This window comes from Netta rufina (assembly GCF_964035555.1).
Source record: "Netta rufina genome assembly, chromosome: 2".
NCBI lineage: Eukaryota > Metazoa > Chordata > Aves > Anseriformes > Anatidae > Netta > Netta rufina.
Genome location: NC_140124.1, coordinates 17,504,251 through 17,527,916, shown reverse-complemented (window position 1 = coordinate 17,527,916; position 23,666 = coordinate 17,504,251). Strand labels below are relative to the sequence as shown.

At 43.5% G+C, this 23,666-nt stretch overlaps 1 protein-coding gene across 6 annotated transcripts in view; it reads right to left on the bottom strand.

The window, feature by feature from the left end:
* ABI1 (abl interactor 1) overlaps window positions 1–23,666 on the bottom strand; it is a 76,638-nt gene that overhangs the window by 22,186 nt on the left and 30,786 nt on the right. For all 6 annotated transcript variants that reach the window (XM_084282394.1, XM_084282397.1, XM_084282395.1 and 3 more), the window contains exon 3: window positions 8,289–8,465. In XM_084282394.1, the coding sequence (XP_084138520.1) occupies window positions 8,289–8,465 (177 nt within the window). The remainder of the gene's footprint in view (window positions 1–8,288; window positions 8,466–23,666) is intronic.

Here is a 23,666-nt window from a genome sequence, read left to right as displayed (position 1 = left end):
TGCTCTCTAAACAATCCAAAAAATTGCTTAGATCCGGGAATGGTTTAGGCAGCAGGGTCTAGACTTGCTATAATCTCAAGAAAAGTGGGGGAAAAAAAGCAGAAAACCGAAAAGAAAAGCAGGAATATGCTCCGTGTGGGTTCAGGCATCTCTCTCCAGCTGCCTCCAGGCCAGCCAGCTGGCGGAGCACAACCAGCACCCCCAAAGCACCGCATCAGCACCACAAAGGTCAGAGGCTGGAAGGAAGGAAATGGAGGCAGGGCACGAGGAAGGTTCACAGCTTGAAAAAAGGAGAGGCTGTACCGAGAGGGAGCTGTAAAATTAGAGACAGGAGGTGCAAAAGGCTTCAAAAAAGCTTAGTGGGACAAAGAGCAGCACTGAGGACTCCCGCAGAAGCTGTAAGAAGCACGGCTCCCTTCTTCTGCTAGCTGTATTACCAGAGACAGTCTTGAGGCAGACACCAGCATCCTGGACAACGCACACATCAAGACAAAAAGAGTGCACAGGCTTGCTGGGGGCGTTTGTGATGCTGAGGCAGAGAACAAGACGGAGTAGGATGCTCCCAGAAACAAGCTAAGTGGTAGGAAGCAGCAGTACTGGCTGGGGTTTCTTGCGAGCATCCTGGCAGAGAGGCGTTTTCAAGACAAGAACAGGGCCATTTTGCCGTTCCTGGGAAAACCTGCCAAGCGTGTGGATGAAGTTTTAAGGGCTGACACAAATTTAAGAGACAGAAAACACAGGTTTAGGTTCAAGAAAGAGGAGCCAGCCCCCTGCATTTCCATACGAAGCAGCAGCACACCTGCAGGGCTTTAACCACTAAGGAGAGCAGGGTGGGTGAGGACGGAGAGCCAGCAGTGGGCTGGGAAAAAATGATGTACAGTGGGCAAAACCAGGTGTTTGTAACAGCCATGGAAGGCATTTAACAAAGGCAAAAGTACAGCTGCTTTTGTAACTGATACAGGGACTTCAGAGAACCCGGACTGGGAGTTTTAAATGTGTTTGGACAGGGCAAACAATACCCTGGGACAGCCAAGTGATGACTCTAAGTAAGAGGCTGACTTGCTTAAGGCAACTGTTTCAGCCTGCTCCATTCCGACAGTCCTAACAGGCCAAAAATGAACTGCAGAGAGGCAGGACTGTAGGGCTGTGCTGTACACAGCCAAAGGGACAAGGCCATGAATGGCCCGAGATTCATGACCAGCATAAAAGGGCAGGAGTCTGAGGCCATCAGAAGTATTTGGTAGCCAAAGGATGTCCAGACATCTGAAGGGCTCTGCCGGCTGGCCTCAGGAGGCAGCCATCTACAGAACTGTTTTTAATAGTTTCCATGCCAAGCAACAAGTCATGGGGGAACATTAGTCATGATTCAGGGAATCAGAAAGCTATTATTTGAGTTGCAAATTGTGTTTGGAAAACTCCAGTTATGAACACTGCACATAACTCACTTATGTGAGCAAACCTATCTGCAAGCACAGAAATACAAAGGGCCAGTTGCAACAGGAGCAAAACCCTCACCACACTGAAGTCCAGGACCTTCTTCCATACAGTTCAGGTATGAACTCTCCAGTCTGACACTGCAGCGGCTTTAAATTTCTGGGCAGGTCGGCTGTACCTCCCCTGCTGTACGCTGCTGCTCTTTTTCCAGCTCCTGAATTTCAAGAGCCAATTTCGCTCTGTACTCCGCCGTACCTAGCGTCTCTGGAAGCAGTCATTAAAGGCTATCCAGGATAAATGCTGACAATAGGGAAACAAAGGTTTAGAAACTGCTGTTGCTCTAATCTGCATTAATAGAGGGTGTATGGCTAACTCGGAGCTTTAATATGTATACTCTGTAAAGGCAATAACCAGCCTTAGATCTGTTGTTACCTTTGACCAGTAATCACAGCCACCAGCTGCAACAGAAAAGCACAGGACTGCTCTTGATGACTCTTTAGCCAACCTCCCCTTTTCCTTAAAAAGTTATATCCTTTATTAGCCAAGGAGGAATCATCTGGGACATCTCTGCAACAACCGCAGCGGGCTGTACCACCTTTGAAGTGCTGTTATGTCGCTGCAGCTAGGGAATCCAACTGCCCCCCAGGCATCCTCGCAGGTTTTTGTGCAAGGATTGCCTCCTGCCTTAGCAGTGGAGCAGTTTGGGATGTGGAGTAACACAAGATAACACAACCGGACCAGGAAAAGCAGCAGGAAGGGTAACTGTACAGGAAGGTTTAGGATGCTTCAGGAATGGAGACAGTAAGGCACTAGTCTAGATGTTTCCCCACAGAAATCAAGACACAGACTTAAGAAGAAGGGCATTTGTGATCAGAGATGGTTCTCAGAAGGCAACCTGTACGTGGGCATCAGACATTCAGGGTAACACACTTCTGCCACTAGTTCTGGGCAGTTTTTTAATGAAACCATTCCTGTGTCTGTTTCCTTACTGGAATGCTTCAGAAGTTTGTGTTTGTTTTTAATATATATATATTTTTTGTTATAATCTATTGTAAGGCAGCTATTTTGAGAAAAATTTCACCTCCAAATCAGTATTTCTTTCAAAAACTAAGGTGAACAGGTAAAGCTTCTGCAATTAAATCTCATTTTCTATCTGTAACATCACCTAGTATTATTTGCAACTTAGTAATTGCATAGCTTTCTGTTAACAGTAACCAGACGTAGCTTGTCACTATTCCTTCTCACCTTTATTTCCTCCTTTTTTAATGTCTTCTAGTTTCCAAACTAAGCAGGCAAAATTTTTCAAATCATTTTATTTTAAAGCGTTTTAATATATTAAATGGCTGTTAACAGAAAGAAACTACTCATAGACAATGGACAAATTTAATATTGTTCCCTCGGCAGTTATCAGTAGTCTTGTTCTGAGAAGATACATCGCATTCCTGCTTTGAAATACCTCAAGCTCTTTGAATTCTTTTAGTTGGTAATGTTGAGTAGCTACAACAAAATAAGGTTAATAAAAAATATTTTCAAAATTAGAAAAGAGAGACCTCATAGCGTTACGTTTTCTTTGGAATGAGAAAGGCTTGAAACCTACGTCGTATCGGATTGCATGCTTCTGAACTTGAACTCTGCACGCTTCTGCACTTCCAGTAGCAAGTGCCCGATGAAAAGCGCTCGCTGTCAGCACTCACCCCAGTCACCAGAGCCGGCAGCAGGAAGGGTTACTTGTTCCCCCAGAGAAGCTTCTTTACCCTACAGCAATATTTACTGTTTGGCCACAACCCGCTGAGGGATGATGTGACAATAATGAAATTATGGCCTTTGAAGCATGAGTGTCCGACAGCGGCTAACGCAGGAACAAAGGCAGCAGAGGCTCAGGTTCAGGATCCCTGCCTCACTTTATTTTTATTGCAATGAATTATTCAAAAGTTAATACTCACGTGGCCAACACAAAGTCTTGTCCTAAAGGCAGGCATGATAAGGTGGCCTTCCACCCTCACACCAGCACCTCATCTGCATTTTTGCCTCGCACAGAGGTAAGCACGAGGACTGCAGGTGCCTGGAGCAGGCTACGAAGCACGACACGGGTGGGAGCAAGACTCCCTGCTGGAAGCTCAGTATTGGTTTGGCGAGCTTGGGCCCCATCCCTACTTTAAGGGAGTCCTTCCAACTTCCATACGTGCATTTTATGGTGAGGAAGTTCCAGATTTTTTCTTCAAACAGCTGAACACAGCTCAAGGGAGTTGCAGAACTGTTTGTTGCATACAGCAAACTCCATCCAACTACAACTATTTGATGTTTTAATTTAACATGTATTCAACATTTTTATCGCCTTTACCATAAGTTATCGTTTCAACTTCCTACTTTGCTGCCATTTTACAGATTGCTGCAATTCCACCTGCCTCCTATCAAAAAAAGGCATTGGAACAAAATCTAAGGCCATCACCAGGGCTTTCAAGGCGGCTTCCAAGCTTCCTCCTCCTTCTCCCCCCTCTTAAACTGAGGATTTTCTGTATGAGTAATTGTATTTGACCTATTTATTTGCTGGCACGTTGCTTTTTTTTTTTTTTTTCTCCTCCTTTCACAAAAGAAGGGGAAAAGAAGGAAGGAAACGTTAAAGCAACCTCTGCCTAAATTTCCAACCAAGCTGTCTGCACAGGAAGGTGGGCTCTCACATCACAGCAGTTACTCTGATTTACCAAGAATGACTTCAGTTACATTCCCCTATCCCCAGAGGGTGACAGCTGAGCCTCTGATTTGCAGACTGGCACAAACACTTGCCTGTGTGTTTCTTGGAGCTATCTACACACAATATTTGTGTAGTAAAGCCTTGTCTCTAGAAAACAAATTATAAAATTGTTTTGTCCTGCCTGTGACTGATGCTAGGCTTGACTTCATAGGCACACATATTAAAAAAAAAAAAAAAACAGCTTTACTCCCTATGGAAATTTCATCCATATCAGGCCTTCCAAGAGGAAGGGTAGGGAGCGAGGAGTCAGCACAGCTTGGGGCTGCCATGGAGTTTTGGACTGAAGGAGAAAGCACGTTAGCAATCCTAGGATAGTCTCTAAAAGCTTTTTTGTCAAGATGCTACTGGAGAGGGTGCTAAGAAATTGCACTGCCTTCCAAGGAGGTTTCCCACAGCAGGGCAGAAACCTGCTACAGAGAGCAGCTGCCTACCACCACCCGCCCCTCTCCCCATCAGCTGCCTCACAAAAATTGCTGCCTGCATGCAAGAGGCGGGCACGCAGAGCCTTCCTCCATGCCCCAAGCACAAGTTTCTGCTTTTGTGTCCCCTCTATATAGCCAGGAGAAGCATTTCATAGAGACAAGGAAAACAGAGTGTTCCTACAGAAAATGTACAGGGGAAGCAGGTATTTACTCTGAAGATTACATTTTTTTTAAAGTCTGAGAGTTTTTGTTTATATTTCATTTATTATTTTTACATAAAACAGTTTCAGATCACTCCTTAAAACATACTGCATATCTTAAAGACATTTTCACCATCCAGGATCAGTATTTCTCGAAATAAATAAAAGCAGGAACAGGATACAATCCAGCCTGTATCTTTGATCCCTCTTCCTTGTATTTCCTCCTTTCAGTTTCTTTATCAAATCCCATACCAAACCACTAAAAATAGAGTCCTATTAACGGCAATAAATCATCATCTATGGATTTCAAAGTGCTGCATAATTTCTAGTTAATACTAAATGTCAATGTATGTGTTATACTTTATTGACTGTTGCACAGCAGAGCTATAATCAAGGACGTGCAATTAGTACAGCTGAAAACTCAAACAATTCTTTTCCACCTAGAAAAAAACCACATGATTTCTAAGGCCTTACTGCAGATGTTGCTGCCTATCAGCTTGGAGAGAAATTTTTCTTAAGTCTTACTTCAGACTATGGTCAAGAAAGTATCTTCTAGGACCATTCTTGGCACAACAAAGCTTGCAGTGCAGTTTCCTGTACACTTCTAATTTGTATGTGCAAGAAGCAACCCAGCCTTTCAGCATCACTAGATATTTGTGCTGACTTCCAACAGGACCTGATCCACCAGTTTCTGAAGTTACTTTGGCTTGATTTTCTTAAAACAGCACTGTCTACATCTAGGTTTGCTACTTCCTTTGGAGCTTTGCTTTCCTTTAGAGCTGTGACCTGTGTCACACTCTAGTAAGCCCAGTAATATGCTGGCTAAATACATGTAATTATGTTATTCACTGTCTCAGCCCAATCTTCTCAACAATGTGTCCAGTGAAGGTCAAACTGATGAAGGTGTCAAACATGTGATAGCCATCTTAATCTATCTACCTGAGGCCTGACTGACGAGCAGCTTGTTTCATTTGTTTAAGATGTCTACATACTAAATAGCAACATCATCTTTCTACTCACTGCTTCATGCTCCCCACAGTAGGAAACAGGCTCAGGCATATCGCTCAGGCAATCAATGTCACATTAAGACTCTAAAATGGGAGGATCTGTTCACTCTGTCAAGAGTAGAGAGGCCTTGCAGAGATCTTGACAAATTAAGAGGGTTGTGCAATCACCAACTGCATTAAATTTAATCAGAGCAAGTGCCGGATTCTGCACCCGGCAATGGGCAACCCCGGCTGCACGCACAGGCTGGGGGCGAGAGGCTGGAGAGCAGCCCCGCGGAAAGGGGCCTGGGGGCTGTGCTGGAGGCCAGCTGGCCACGAGCCAGCCGTGTGCCCTGGGGAGCACCAGGGAGGGCATAAAGCTGGCAGAGAGCCTCCACGGGAGGGCTACAAAGATGGCAAAGGATCTAGAGGGGAAGACATGAGGGCCCTGGGTTTGTTCAGCCCTGAGCAGAGCAGGCTGAGGGGAGGCCTCATGGCGGCCTGCAGCTCCCTCACCAGGGGAGCGGAGGGGCAGGTGCTGAACTCTGCTCTCTGGGGACAGCGACAGGACCCGAGGGGACGGCATGGAGCTGGGACAGGGGAGGGTCAGGATGGGGGTTAGGGAAAGGTTCTGCACCCAGAGCTGGTCAGCACTGGGACAGGATCCTCAGGGCAGCGGTCACGGCACCGAGCCTGCCAGAGTCTAAATGCTTCTTGAACAACGCTCTCAGACATATTTGTCTGATTTTTGGGTGGTCCTGTGTGGAGCCAGAAGTTGGACTTGATGATCCTTGTGGGTCCCTGCCAACTCAGTATTCTGCGATTCTATGTTTCTGACTCAAAGAAACAAGAGCAAGCTATAATTTCTAGCTGACTTATGAGTTGCTCATTTGGTTATTACTGGATACTGTTTCACTTCTGAAAAAATCAAGTTTGTAATACAGAATTAAACCACTGAGAGTTAAAAAAGCTTTATTAAAAATATTGCATAAGACCTGCCCCAAAATAGGTAAACAGCACTCTTTTCCACCCTCTGAATAAAAAGGGTCACTTTAATAAAGATGCCAGTACTCCTAAGAGCAGGTAGTCATATTGGAAAACGCAAGCGCTACAGCTTAACAACTTCAGTATTTAGGGATCAAGTAGCTTGTTTTGAGCCTGCACAACACAAGTAGTCTTTGAAGCTGATGCTTTGCTGCACTAAGAATAATTATTCTATTAAAAAAAAAAAGTTTTTTACAGCACCTGAACCCTGGAGCACTTAAATGTCGAAAGAAATATCCTGATGTTGAATTTGTGGATTCCTGCATTCTCTATTCATTGAGCTCTCTCCTTGCATACAGGCAGAAAAGTCGGTCTGACTCCAGTATTTCTATTCTACAGCTATTCAAGAGGCTTGTCTTTCGGGCTTCTTCAGTCCAGTCCCTCTCAAATTAATAGTGTGAAAGATTCCTACGAGTTACAGATTTAGTACAGGTTTGGCTACCAAAAAAATAAAACTAAAAAAAAATTTAAAGTCAGGTAGTTGAAAGACACTACATTAATTCATAGCCTTGAGCTGTCATAGCACAGAGATGCTTTTTAAGTTGTGTTGGAATTAGACTCCTCTAGGCATTCACAGGGTTACTACAATGCAGGAGATACTTCGGCACTCTTCTGTGTTAATTCTGAAAGATCTGTTCCTCAAGAGCTCAGCCATTCAAATGGCACTTGAAGGGCTGATCTAGCTGCTCTGACTGACCAGAGTACATCTAGCTTTAGAGGACACACAGGTCTTGAATAAAAGCTTTTTAATTCTATTCAAGGGAAGACTGTTGTGAACTGAATATACCTGAAGGCCTGCTCTGGGGGGAATGCAAGGTTATTATTTGCTATGAAAAGATGTCCAGGGAGCAAAGGGTGTTACAGTAATTCATTTTAACCATGGTGATTTCAAAAGATGTATACGTTAATTTATGAAAGGTTTGATTTAGAGCGAAGAAAAATGAGGCTGCCAAATGCACTAATGGGAGAGAGAGATCAAATGCCACTGAAATTTTAATACCAGCTATCTGTCCCCCCTGTTCCCACTTCCCCCTCTCCTCCCCCCAAAAAAAAACACTAGCCAGTTTTCCTATAACAGGTGACTTATTTGTCTCAGTACTTTAAGACATAAAGGGACTGGCAGAGACAGTTTAATCAGGGGAGGTAGTAGTGAGAATTTTAGCAGTCAGTCACGTCCTTTTTTTGACAAGTCACTAAGCTTAGATCATGAGCCAGTATTTCCAGACACTGACTACCATAGACAGTCACAGGGTGACAAACATTGCTCAAAAAAAGTCTTATTGTAAAACAATCCATTCTGTTATTGAAAAATTTGCATGTGGGAGCGTATCAAACCCACAGTCCTTCCTACTATAAGTGAGCTAAACATTTTTATGTCAGTAACATTCTGCCCCAACCCTATCTCCTGGTCTGTACTACTTGGAGTCCTGAAGTGTCCAAGTATTCTTACCTTTACGCCATGGCCAACATCATCCAGCACCGTGTAGTCTATAGGTTTTCGAATATACCTTACAGGACGCTCCATGTTCGCTGGCGCTATAATTTTGTGAGTTCTCGATGTGTTCTTATTGGTCGTCAAAATGCCTATCTCTCTGCGAGCGACCTTTTCTTTATGGATGTCCACAGTCTAGATTGAAAACAAGAAAGTATGGGTTTCTTTAGGCATTTGTTGTTTTTCTTTTCAGAGCTATCTACATGTTTAGGCTATGCTATTAGACAAAGATTCTGAACCGAGTTAATGCTGCTGGAAGGATGCCAGGTTATTGACGAGACGAGTTTAATCTACACGAGCATTGTTTGAAAATTATGCTTTAATGAAATAACCAATATTAATAATAAAATTACAATTATACATTACTGCTTTGATGCTCTAAAGACACTACGCAGATACAGTATGTGCAGATTAACCCTCGACATTCTTATGAGTGACAACAGCAATAAATTACTCCCACTCCCCAGCTGGGAAACCAGGACAGACAAGCTCAGCAGTTTGCCCAGAGCCCCAGAGGGAGACTGGGCTTGGGAAGTCTGCGAGGTAATTTCTTTCAGCAGAGCCATCAGTGCATATTAAAGTTACAGCGTGCAAAGGGAAGGACCAGTCTCAGCCCTGACACTAGTCTCGGTCACACTCTTTACAGCACGTTTACTGAAAGAATAAAATGGAGCCTTAGAGATGCAAGGAAGGGAATATAACAGCCACACCCATGTTAAGCTCCATCATTATATTAGGAAATTCCTAGAGAGACAAAGAAAGGTCAGCCCTGCATTGTGTGAAGGATCATACTAGGCCTCGCGTACCAGATGCGTGCTTCTACATGCAAGATAACCGCTGCTTAAACCCTCCTTGAGGTAGAACAAGTCCAGATCAAGCATCAGATGGACATAGAAAACCCCACCTCTAGGAAGCCTATTTCAGTGCCCAGGGATTTAATTTACTGGTTTAAGTAGTTACTAGAACCTCAGGATCTCATTGCAGAAGATGGTACCTGACAAAAACCACCACTCTAAGTCACTTTGAAGAAAACCTATTAAACCATCACTTTTTCCACTACAGAAAATAATTCTTAGTCTGTAAGAGTCGATTTCTCCTGAACAGACAGAGTGTCAAAGCTCAGGAAAAAAAAAATAAAAAATCACCCATCAGTACTGGTTTGGGTACATCTCTAGAAATGCCCTAAGCTAAAGTGGGTATTAGCAAGAGCAAGGTTTTGTTTAGTGAAGCAGAACCAAAGATGAAGCATAAAATTAGTTTGTGTGTCACTCCACATGAGGCAGGATGAAAAAGAAAAAGGTAAACATCAAGGAAATGACCATTTCTAATTTCTAGAAAAGCCAGCACTCGGTGTTTGGAGTTCACTATCAAATTCCTTCAATTGATAACTCTTCTACCCCCCTCTTTACCAAATGTATACGCTCTCATACTGTTTAATTTTCTTAAGTATAGAAAGAAATTCTTCAACAGCTTTAGGACGTGGCATTGCAGATTGCAAGTGGGAACACAAGTGGAGAAGCATCTAAAAGCAGTGATATCGAGCAAGCTTGTTTTCACAGCTTAAAGCCAAATAATAGACAGCTTGTAACACTGCAAAAGGGTCTTACTTTGAAAGGTAAGGAATCATAACAGAAATAAAAGTTCTGATTTTTCCAGAGCTATGCAAGACATTACGTGTGTATGTCTGCATTAGCTTATTTGGAGTAATTTAATTACATACCCCAATGAAGTTTTGGAAGCTTCAGGTCAAGCTTCATTGTTTTAAATACTCATACCCTGAAAAAATACCAGTCAGGGTGGGGAAAAAAAAAAAAAAAAAAAAAAGCACCTTTCTAAATTAGACAACCCTAGACATGAAGCATTTGTCATTACATCAGTATCAAATACATCAGCCACTGCACCCACGTTTGTTCTGGAAGCCAATTTCACAGAAGACAGAGCAAAGACTTAAGAACAAGACTACCTGTGTTTCTTCAACTCCAGCTATTATTTGTTCTTTTCCTTTTAGAGACTGAAATGTGTTAGTACTGTCTTTTAGTTGGCTTTCAGCAAGATCAAGAGCCATTATTTGAGTATTCTGCTACACGTTCTTAGCTCATCTCTCTTCCAATTCCTCTGTACAGCTTGAACCCTTTTGTTCAGCGAGCCACTAAAATGCAATGCCTCACACTATCTTGCAGAACTCTAAGGTGCAACTCCTCACATTTTTAATACATGAGGACTGCACAGGTAAAAAATAAACACTTCAAAGTCACCTAAGTAACATGGGATGCCACAGAGAACGTCATCATAAGGCACACGCTACAGGGTCTTAAAAGAGGATGTTTTAAAATACTACTGTGCACAATTAAATTCATATTTTTACTTTACTCTTATGAGCAGAATCTGTTGCTACTAACAAATTATTTTTTGCTCAGTGTGGACAAAAATGCATCTTTATACTAGCACTTCTCTTAATGTTGATGACAAAGAAAACAACCGAAGCTCGTCACAGTACAAAAACACGCATCTTTCCCTAGCAGGTGGCTCATGAAGACTGACTTTTCCTCCCTGCAATGAACAATGAATTCCATAAATTACTAGAGCAGAGAATAAGAGATTTGCTGTTCAAAGCAACCGAGACTGCAGCTCTGACTTCCCACATCTGGTACACTAGGAAAGCAAGGTGGTGTTTTGCCCTGTGCAAAGCCAAGGCTCCAAACATACGCTTTGCACATAACAATGCACGTGAATTGTTGTGTGCTCAGCAGACAACACAAAGCACAGTAGCTGCTCATTTTTATATTTGTATGTGTATTAATTTGCTTGATGGTGATGTGGAAGTTTATCGTTTAGTCATCGGCAACAGAGCCTTGATTATTTCACTTCCAGAAAGAGGAAAAAGCCATTTCTAGCAGGATAGCATAGCTGTCCAGCCAGACAACTGCGAATTCCCACGTGAGACAAGCCAAACACACCAGGTAACAGCCAAACCTGGCCATCCTGAGAGCCCTGGCCACAGCTGGCACCTGCAGCTGTGAGCTGGTGCCCACTTGGATGTGATAACAGGATGGCTCAGCGGTAGGTGGCTTGCCACTTCATACACAAGACCTAATTCTACCCTTCAGAGACGAAGAGAAGCATCTCTGGTGTAATTTAAGGTTTGGGATATAGGGATGGGATTCTCACTCCTAGACAACATCATCCAGAAGGAACAAGTCCAGCACTGTACTGATTTGGAGAAGAGGAAAGGCAGCCCTTCCAGAAGCACATGTGTTTTTTAGGAAACAAATTTAAGCTAAACCCTTTTGCCACTGTAACTAGGTGCTAGGGAACTCGCCAGCTAATCCCAGAAGCAAAGTTGGGCTTGGAGGTTGAAGGGACTGTTAATGATTAGCTGCCTCTGCTGTCTGGCTGCTTCCAACCATTTGAAAGAAGCAGTGGATCAACAGGATGTGGAGTTAAACTTTAACTGCTTGCTTTCTCAGAAGTAGCCTCAAGGCCAAGTGGAGTGCAGCAGTGATGCAGCAAGAAGTGAATTTTTTTCCTTTTGTGTGCCTCTGACACAGCTCTACCCATGCAAGATGCTCTCGACAAATCCTTTAGAGACAGAGGCTGCAGTATGCGTGGCCAAGCTAATCTGGGGAAATATCTCAACAGTTTAATGAAGGCCACATATATAAGGATCAGATTTAAAAAACAACTTCAAGCTTTGGTCATCTTCATAATATTGAACCCCTGCATCTCAAACCACTTTCATGAGCCACATACTCGCACAGCCACAGCTTTTCTCATTAAGTGTAAGCACAGTTGGTAAAGAGCAGGCTTTTTTTAATCTATTCATCTGCTGTTGCCAGTATCAGGCTGTCCTGAACACCAAGACAACTCACTGCACCAACACCACAGATTCACACCAGATAAACGCCTGGCGAGGAGATGAGGGGAAGCAATTTGTGGCACTGGGAAAAGCTGACAGGCCTTGGGGAAGAGTGGGGTAACAGCAGAGGGGTAACCCAGCCCTCAGCAATCGTGGTTATCACATAAAAAAGTAGACAGATGAACCCCCCAAAAATATTTTAATAATTTAGTTTAAGAAACTACAAACTATTTTTTTTTTTTTGTAAAAATCAACATCACTTTCACCCATGTCTTCAGGGGTGAGTGAAAAGCCACTTCAAGGGCATTTCCTTGATTTAAAAATGTAATGTTCAACATACATCAGACAGAAACAATCCTAAAATTAAGCCACCATTTTTAATGATAGCTATTCAGGCCATTCATACAAAACTTTCAGATTTTAAAATCATATCATAATTGCCCTTCAAACAACTGCACTGTGCTGCAAAGATCTGCCAGGAGGTAACTTTTCAGTTTGGCTCCAGGTTCATTCAGACAAGAACAAACGTAGGCTCAAACTCCATAGGCCACCTGAAGCTGCTAGTTAAGAGAAAGCAAGGAGAAAAGGAAGGCAGAACTGCTTGTTACTAGCCACAGCGCTCCCTAATTTTGACATTGTTTTCCTTTTTCGCCTTTTCAGTTTGTGGTTGAATACGGGGTTGAGTTTATTACTGAAACTTGATTTGAAATGAAGTAAAACCTTGATTACAGGGCACATCAGCATTGCACACATCTAGGTGTCAGCAACAGCAGTTAGGATTATTCTATAGGAGCAAAAGCACAGACACGAGACAGCAGCACGACCCCTTACCACTTCCCAGCCCCATCCTCCCAGCGTATTTGGTGCAACTACAGATCACCTGCATGAGTCTTGGCAAGTGGACCTGCACAAAGCTGGTGCTGGACTTCCTGCAAGTCATCTCTACAAACTGCTAGGGTTTGTGCTTTTAAACAGCAAGTTAACAGGGAGAACAGGACTTCATTTGTTTCACATCTGAGAGCGGTGAAATCCCTGTAATCAAAAACTGTATTGCTGGCAATATAAAGGAAAAGAATGCCATAAAGATAAAAGTAGGATTTCTGCTCAAAGACAAAACAATTGCAACACTAGATTTGACGTATCAAGTCAGGCTAGCAAGCCGTCAAGTGTGCTTTCAGCAGAAATTTTGCTTGATGTTATAAAATACTGGGCAGATGCACAAGCTTCAGACTGAGCCCAGTCAATAAAACCCTGCAATGCATGCGGCAGGGAGCGGTGCGGAGAAAGGAGTTTCATTTCCTTCCTGGTACAACTGTCTTGATTCCAAGCTTTCTTGCTTGTATTTGAATATGAAAAGGAGGATCTGTTCTACTATCTGTAATTCTATCTACAGCTTCTGACTGCTTATAGCAGTAAAATACAGAATCACGGAATCATTAAGGTTGGCAAAGACCTTCAAGATCATCTGGTCCAACCATCCCCCTACCAATGTCACCCACTAAACCATGTCCCTAAGCACAAGGTCCAACCTTTCCTTAAACACCCCCAGGGAGGGTGAGATAACTACACAGATAGGTAATTCTACAGATTAACAAGCATGAAAATAAACATTAACATGTTCTAGTAAACACACATTTTCTATTAAGTACTACAGGCTCATACACCCAGCCTGCCAATTGTAGTGTTAACCAAAGGAAACTTAAGAAACACACAGAGATGCTTTCAGCATCCCCTAAATAAAACAAGAAAAAAAAATTACTCTTTAGTTTTGTTCCTAGATCCAACTTTACCATTAGCCCTTACTGATATTCTCCAAAACGGCAGATTGTATTTCAGTGTCTCGCTACATAGTCTACACAGTAAATTTTCCTGAAGTTAAACAATCTGATGAGACCAGAAGCATTAACCTGTTCTGGTTTAGAAATACTTATCCCACTGCTACTTCCATAAAGCACATTTAATGAGACTTTTTAAATAAACAAGTTACAGTTAATCAAATAATGCCACTGAAGGGAGCCAGGACAACACACATTGTACAGACTACCTGCAATGAAGTCGTTTGACCTACAAAAAAGATTAGTTAAATCCCCAGCTTTAATGAGCTCAGACAGTTGACTTCAGGCAGAGCACATCTCACACTATTATTTTGTGAAGAAAATTCAAAATAAAGCTTAGTGTATTCAACAGATGGAAACGTGAACATACACTGCAAGAGAAATTCGAGAGCAAAGATCAGTCAGGAGTTCAAGGCACAACAGGCATGAAAAAGCATGAATGGTTTGGGGATTTTTCCTCCTCCTTGGAGACATCACCTATAGATATCTACACAGTATTACAAATTATATCTTTCATTAACTCTTGATCAAAGTGCAAGGAACAAGTATTTGCCTTGATTATCATTGCTTACATGTCGTGTGATACCCATCAAAATAGTGTTCAAGAACCTCAGGAATGTACCTACAGAAATAAAAACCTTTCATCTTGCTTAAGAATGAACAAACTTCAATAATGATTATAAAAAAGGTCAGAACTAAGGAGTTCAGGACATGTCTGTTATCGTTTCTGACTATCAGTTATCAACTGGAGATGAAAGATGTAGCTACGGTAAGCTAATAATCAAACACGACGATTTCCTCAGATGTTCAGATTTAACTGTCTGTCAATAAACACACAAACGTACAGGTTGTACCCACAAAGAGGCGAGTCCTCCCTGGTTCGAGGCCCTACTGGAATCCCAATGTCAACCACTGACAAGAGATACCTTGAACACCTCGTCCATGTCTGCACCGACCCAGTTACAAAATGGAACTGGGCAAACTGGGGGGCATCTGCCTCTTCCCACCCCTCTTCTAAGCCTTGCTCAAAGAATGGATCAAAAGCTTGGTCAAGTCCTACAACCTCATTCCCTTCCCTGAATTTTCTTTAATCAACGACGTTTAAAGTGAACAATAATCCTTCATAACCCAGAATCTCCTGCCGTGCTTTCTGAAGCCGCACCGTGCAAGACAGGTTGCCCGTAACCTCCAGCAACGTAGGAGGCAACTGAAATAGATTTAGGAGTCACAGTTCCCGAACTGCAAACCCAGCAAAGTTTTCTTGTAGGTTTATAGATAGAAGTTTCTCTCACATTCCCTTCAGCGTACAGACAAGTTCCAGCAGTAGGACAGCCCTCTCCAGACAGCTTCATCTCCTGAAGCCCTGGGAAATCCCGGCCTCCTAAGGTGAAAGGCTAGAGGACCCAGATAAGCCTTGCCTCTTAATCTGATGTATCACCTCCCTTTTACCGCAGGCAGGGTTCACAATCAAGAGATTTTATAGATTAACACAACGAACTGAGGTCATCAACATATATACAGCAGCTTACAATCTCTATAAAACGTTTACATCCTCCTGAAGGGGAAAGGCTATAGATGGGGCGAAGGAAGAATTATGAAAGAAATACCAAGTCCCATTTCCAGAGGTAACACATACATAAGTGAATACAATTTTTTTATGTCCCTGCAGATACACACACTGCTAACAATGCCTTTTACCAACATCACTCAGTGTTGGGGAGGAGAGGATGCTGAAGATTGACGATTGTGTTTTATTTTCACAGTTCCAGTTTACTGCTACAACTGGACGTCGTCTATGTCTGAAGGCAGATTGTTTTTCAGTTTATCCTACGAAGCTGGCCCTTGACTTTAGAATTTAAATCTTTTTCTTTATACACACACCAGCAGATTTGTCTCAGGTTCTCCTAGCAACAGTCACCAGCATAAAGCAGACCAGATTTTCTGCAAAACTGAACTAAAACATCAGAAATCTAAACAAATGTTCTACCTTTACATAAATATTTTGCCTGGGATATCAGGAAAATTGGGGATGGGAGGCAGTGGGGAAGTACACCACAGACAGTCCACAGCACGTCCTGCTCAAGAAATTTAACTTGATGAAGGAATATCTGAAGCTGGAGCAAGTCAGGTGAGGGGAAAACTTAACAGAAAACTGATTTCTGACCAACAGAGTGTGTGCTTGCAAGTGTTAAAGCACTGATATATATTTAGGACAATGGGGAGTGGAGGTGGTTACTGATACACTGATGAGCCTCATTAAAATCAAGGAGCTCAAAACAAGAGAGACAGGCTTAAAGCTTACAAAAGAGCCTCACCTTTGGCCCTCCTGCTGTTCTGAAACCAGAAACCTTCCTTCCTAATGAAGAGCAGGGTTCACTATTGGACTGAAAGACCACAGACTGCATTTGGGAAGTTGGGAAGTTGCACATACAGCAGCCTTGAAAAGGAGAGAGAAGAGCTTTGTTCAGCAGAAGGATTATTTATATAGGTCCTTTTCAGAGTACCCTGTTGGCAAATCTAGTCACATACTTTGCTGGAAAAAGTAAGCAGAAAGGGGACAGAAAGCAAGGACACGCTGGAGGGGCCGGGAGCGGGTGCGTGACATTCTAGGACAAGAATCAGAGCAAGGAAAGCAACCCACTAGTCCAAGAGCTGGAATCAAGTTCATGCTTGACTTTTCTCTCCTGGTGCCAACTGGAAACAGGAGGGCTGCTATGGAGGACACATGCTCATCCTTCACACAGGACTGGAGGAAAGAAAGGAGGCTCCTCATGTTATCTTCCAACAGCCTGCTTGCAGGAGATGCTGAGCCGAAATGGGGCAGCTGAAGGAACTCAGCAGGTCCAGCCTGTGCAATGCCACCTCGCAGAATTAGGCTCTGTAAACGAGGAGCATCTCTGAAGAGTCACGAGGGCACCTCACCACATCCTCACCGCCGGCCCCGCAGCTGAAAGGAAGAGGACGTTAACGCAGGGCATACGGAGAGGGGATCTGCAGAGTATTCCTGGGAACGAGGAGAGAGCTGTGGGAAGGCAGGCTGGCAGATGGCGACTGACGACAAATGGAGCTGAAGTCCTGCAGAGGAAGAGATTTCAGCAGCCTTGCGGAGACCCTCGGTGCGGAGAGAAAACGGTTAAGGCAACAGACCTCCCTCCTCCCTGGCTGCATTGGTGACATGCCAGAAGCCCTTTGCTCAAGTTCGCAGAAGCATGGGGGAAATGGAACTTCAAACATCTGGAGCACGGGGGTCAGAAAGCGCCGTGAAGGCAGCTGGCCCCGAACGCAGGAGCAGGCGGTCTGCCGGGACATCAGCGGAGCGAAGGGAAGAGGTGGGATGGCTCCGTGGCTAGGAGCAAGAGGCTGGAAGACGGCAGATTGCAGCAGCTCTATTCCTGGCTCTGCCAGACTCCCTGTGCTCTGCCAAGTCCCTCCGCAGCTCGGGCCGGCTCCGAGGCCGCCCGCAGGCATCCACACCCCGAGCCTACACAGGCAGAGCTCTGAGGGGCTCGTGTAGCAGCCGGGCTGCCTCCAACACCTGCCCCAAGCACTGCCAAAAGCAGTGACAAAGATACCAGGGGTTCCTCCGAGTTGCTGGGGACAGCAGCAGCTTCCGTGGCATTTTTCCCTGCTCTAACGAAATGCCCAATCTCTCCAGAAAACGCTTTCCAGTGCGGAGGTTCAGCAGCAGCTGAAGGCACACCACCACTTCACAACTGTTTTGACACAGGAAGCACAGAATCAGCTCTATCAGCCCAAAACCACAGCTCCTGGCAAGTTACCAACTGCTAGCCATCCACTTGAGTCCCTTGCTCTGCAACAAACCCCTGTGGGAAGGACAGTGCCCATTTTGGTCTATTTTCCCACGTGCCCAGTGATAGGATGAGGGGGAATGGGCTAAAGTTGCACCAAGGGAGGTTTAGGTTGGATATTAGGAAGAACTTCTTTACCAAAAGGGTTGTGAGGCATTGGAATGGGCTGCCCAGGGAAGTGGTGGAGTCACCATCCCTGGAGGTCTTTAAAAGACATTTAGATGTAGAGCGTAGGGATATGGTTTAGTGGGGACTGTTAGTGTTAGGTCAGAGGTTGGACTGGGTGATCTTGGAGGTCTCTTCCAACCTAGACAACTCTGTGTGTGATTCTGTGTGTATTCAGTCACCCCTGCTCCCCTCATCCTTTCTTCACCAAGACACGATCCCAATAAAGGAACAATAAAGGTACATCTACAGCTCGCTAGAGGAGGAGAGATGTTCTACACCATCAACAGAGTACACATTTTAATGATTAACTAACACCAGTTGCATTGCTAGCACAGGTTTCCAGAGAAAAACCCACCTAAATGGAACCAATGGCTTGTTAATTATATTTGAAAACAAGCCAAGAACGCAACAAATCTGCTGATTAGAAGTGGTCTTTAAAATAGAAGACACTTCAAAGGAGAAGTGCTTCAAGTGTGCAGCCCTCCTGATTGATGCTGACAGAACAACAGTTGGGATGTGCAGTCATAACGTGTTAACTTTGTGTTCAGTCTTCAAAAAGCACAAAATCAGATAAATGCTTGTGCTTATGCAAAGTCAAAATCCCAACCGTATGCATGGGTTTATTTCAGTACCTGAAATTGGATTTTAGTCATTCTGAATTGCATTTTTGCTGGGTATTCCTCAAGATATGCATGCATGAGTAGGCTCATTTGAAAAACAAGAAAAAATATGCTTATGCAAGCTCCCACATGAGAATTTCAGCATTTTAAAGTGGCTGAATGAGTCCTCCTTTCCTTACTGGAAGCAATGCACTTGTCTAGAATTAAACAAAACATACAAATCTAAATATAATCTCGACTGAAGAAAAGCACAAGGACAGAAAGGAAAAATTAAAAGGCTTCTTCAGTAGTTTGGACTCGCTAAAGAACCACCATGGGAGTAGAACAAAATTGTATGTCAAATGAGAAGCATTTTATGTGCCAGAAAAAGCAACTTCATAGGAGATGAACATGTGCAATTGCAAAGAGCACTGCAGGTGGCTGAAAAAGAAACCATCTAAAAAAAGCCTATAAAAAAATAAACTCAACAGAACAAGTTTGAACTTTCTGAAAGTTTGTCAGAGGTAAGGAACTGAAAAAGCTGGAATGACAAGCCAGAACGTTAATGCCTAAAGGCAAAAAAAAAAAAAAAAAAATGTAGCCCCCCACTTCACCTCCCCACATTTATTTGTAACCTGGCATTTCAAAATTTAAGGGGGAAAAATCATAAAAAGTGACCTAACACAGCCTCGGTGTTAATTACTATGGTTTATTTTATCTCTAATAGCAAAAATAAAAGATTTTCCAAATACAGTGGTATGTTATGTGGTTAGGAGAGTGGATTTACTGTGCATAGCATGATTATTATTTTAATAAAGAACAACAAAATTCCCACATAAAATTTATTATTTGTCACATGTATGTACTTGGACATTTTCCGAATTAATTTTTTGGATGTGTACTTATCCTAAGAACACACGAGAAATCCCATCAACCCACAAAGTCACCCCCCTTGCCCAAAAACCAGAGATGAATTCAGACACCTAGATGGTGTCTAAGACTGACAGTCCTGGGACAGACTGTTTCCCTAAGACATAAAAGTGGTGCCATACAGGTGGAAAGGACGTGGAGTATCCTCCAGCCACCTGCCAATGTAGTTTTGATTACAAATCATCCAAGGGACAAGTTATTTCCATACCTCTTTGATCCCACCTCATCTGATGGGGCCTATTTTTTCTCTTAGGCCCAGTGCTGGGGGGTGCTGTAAATAAGATGGCAGAAGCAACCCGTAGCCACCACAGATCCCATTTAAAAGCTCTCAATACACTTATTCCGCCCCGTAGTTGACTTCCTACCCGTGCTACTACCTTTGGTGTGTTACTGCAGCAAAAAGCACTCCCGTGTCACTTCAACACCAAAACAACGAGTATCTGACAAGCTCTTCATTTTTGTTTTCAGAGACAAATATAGAAAAAGAATTCAACTCTCTAATCCAGTCTCTCCTTTCTCAATCCCCCTTCTGTAAACAGCTCTCTCCTGGAGGTGTATCAGAAGACAAGCCATATGCTTAAAAGCATCGTCAGCTTCACTCAGCTCAAAACCTCTTCCAAAAATCCCAGTCTCCACAGCACTGGGAACGAACGAAGACATTCGAGCAAAAAAAGGAGAGTTAGCAAAATCCCCTGACAAGTATCATAAGAGAAGGAACTATTTTGGACTGAGTCATACAGACGACTTGCAATTTGGGATAAAAAAAATCAGAAAACAGACAGCTCAGTCACGCATGTATGACATTTAGGAGTTCAGAGGGAGGGGGCAGGGCAGAGAGGGAATTACTAAGGCTGCTGCACTTCTCCATTGCCATTGTAATTTACACACACACAACTAAGAGGAAGTTACACGCTCCTGTAGGTGGATTTCCTTCAGTCTCCTGCTCTTGGCCGCCACCCATGTGAAATACTGCTGTTGTATCTGCTGGGAACATCCGCGTGGCCTTGGCAGTCCCAGCAAGCAGCATGTACGCCTACTGAGTCACAGCCTTCCCCAGCCAAAATTCTTCCAGGCAAAGCCAGGGCACTCCAGCAGAGGATCCCAGCCTGCGAGGAAACCATCCCAGCACCTGCCCCCTCCTGCAGGATCACTGCTCAGCTCCATCCTGCCTACGGAGGCTGATGGCAAGCTGAGAGCAAGTACCTACCAGTCCTGAAGACAAGTCTTGCGTGTAGGCACAGAGGGTATCGCTACATCCCCCTGCTGAACATGTTATCCCAGCACTGTTACCCTAATTTCATTACCCAGACTGATTATATACGTGTTCAGAACTGGGTGGTCAGTTAAATATCTGTGCTCTGATTGCCATAAAGATTTAATGTGACTGCAAATGCTTGGGGAGAAAAAGAACTCCAGCCTTGGGAGATGATGTGTCGAAGGCAGTCTGCAGAAGAAGGGCAAAGTCTGTAGTTTTCATGATTTTGTCTCCAGGATAACTGATCCCACGGCTGGGGGCAGGCAGAGAGAACAAAACGCTGCCTGGCGCAGGAGAATGGCATGAAAAAAGCAGATGGGACACGTCTTCAGTGTCACTTTAGGCAATGTCAAATGAACGCCACGCAGATGCTGGCCAGCGAACTGATCAAAGCAAGCTGAGGAAGGCACACTGGTGTCCTGCAAAGATATTCCTGTTCCTCTGGTGGGTTAAAGGCTGCAGCAGCATTTCAAGAGAAAGCCCCGCAATAAGGAGCAGCACTGACTCATGCACAACTGGCCTTTGACCCGGGCAATAGCACGTAGCTCAGCACACACACAAATTGCTGAGCTCCAGTAACTGCATGGCAAAGCAGCTGGGATCGATTCGCTGCTACGCTTACCTGAACCGGTGGTGGGCAGTGAAATACTTCCCTGAGAGATAAAGGGGCACATCAGGATGCAATTTAATGGACTGCAGAGACACAGCTGTGCAAACTTCGGTGGCCTGCTCCTCCTCATTGTTTTGGTAAATCCTGATCTCCCTGAGGTCAATGTACTTTATGGATTTAAGTTATGTATATCTATCCAGCATTAGTGTTTACTCCTAGAAGGATATAGCTAGCATAAACAACAACTACACATTTGTTTTTAAAACTACCACGATGAAGAAATCTAGGCAAATGAGCAGCAGGGGAAGAGTACACAGAAAAATTATTGAAATCTTTAGTCTAATAAATCTGCAGACTGTTCACAATCTGCTTTTTTTTCCCCCCCTAAGATGTTTGCTTAAGTCATGTAATTGTTTGCAGAACCTCTGCTTTCTAAAAATGCATTTGGGAAAATTCACACCACGTTTTCTTTATCTGTTCCTACCGATTAGATAAGGCTGTTGAATAATATAGAAGTAGGTGGCCAGTCACTACCCAGCAACAAACAATCAGCAGCATTCTCTCGGTCTTACGTCAGGCAAACCTTTCACATGAAAAAACAGCCTTTAAAAAGTTTTGCAAGTACTTTGCAGAAAGAAAAAATGTTAGGTATGTTTATTCCAAGTAATTCAGCCAGCTCTAATAGAGAGCATCTCCAAAGTTTTTATGCGCTGTCTGAAGAACTACACGCTTAAACAGCCCCAAGAAATGCAATTTTGTAAAACGCTGAGAGATAACTTCAGCTCTTTGAAAATAAGATGCTACTTGGAGTTATGGCCACATCAAGCTCCTCTTGCTCCCAGCTTTGGGGGTCTAGGAGCAAGAAACAGGCTAAAGGGGAATGAAGCTTGCTATTCTCTGCCAGTCATGAGGCATGCTGCACTAACACAGGAATGCTTAAAGCAGCAAAATGCCAAGTGATTTAACTTCAACTTCTCTCAGAGAGAACTTCCAGAAACCATCCCCCCATTTCCTGAAGTCCCACTATTTGTTAGCATGCCACAGCTTGTACGAAAGAAAGGGGGAAATTATTAACAAAAAGACCACGAACATCCCCAAAAGTTCCTTACCAGCTTTAGCAGCCAAAGTGGCACCAAACACTATCACTACAGCTGGGGTGCTTCCAAACTGTGTTATGTGAAGGATGAGCACCTCTGTGCTCAGCTGTCTTTCTACTGAGAAAGAAAGGCTCTGATGGACATGTCTAAAGATCACATGGATGAATTCACGTACCAGAAACAGATATTCTTCATTACATTGATTTAGGAGACTAAAACAGTGATATGTAAGTGGTGAGCACAGCATTCACAGCATGCAGAGGGGAAAATAAAACAAAGGATGGTTTGGCTCCATCAGGTTACAGGCTGATAACCCTGTCAGTGACACATCACGTTGCTGTCTCAACATGAGATTTAGGGTGTATGAGGAAACCAAACCCAAATGTAGTGGCACAACTAAGAGATTACATAGTTGAGAAAGTCTAATTTGTTTCAGGCTTTTTGCACTTCTCTCTTTACCTTAATGCCCTGAAATTACGTGAAGATAATGATATTTCTGGCTATGACTTGCAGGTTGCACCTCCCAAATGGAGATCGTCCTCAGTTACTTCAGCAACTCATCCATCACCAGCAGGTCAGGAAAACAGTGCCCGGAGCTGCAGCACTGGCGTAACACAATATTGCTACCTGCTCTCAAATGCCATGTTTTACCTGCCAAGATACACATGTAGATCAACCGCGTAACTTTAGGTTCTGTGTTTTTGTTGTTGTTGTCTGTAAGAACATACAGGTTTAAATAGCATTTGATTTCTCTTTCTAATTAAAAGGAATGAACAATTTGTTTTTCCACAAGCTGGCATGTTATCAGGTTAATATGCACTACCTATCAGTAATTAAGACACCAAAAACACGTGTGTTGCTCAAAAAAAAAATCAGCAACACCTCTCCTAGGAGATAAGCCTTATCTACAGAAGAACTCATCTCATCTAGTCCTGTACTATAACTGGCCATTACTGCATTTTGCCCAATATTTGTCTTAACAACACATACAAGGAAATCCTATAAACGCACAACAAAGGATCAGCTTCCCAAAGATGACGTTTATCCCCTACCCAGTCAGATAAAGGGTGATTTGTGGTTTGAAGGCTTTTCTCGCATCCTCACCCAGCCTAGTTCTGCTCAAAACCACACTGTAAAGAAAAAAATCCCCTAAAACACTGAGCTCAACAGGGAAGCG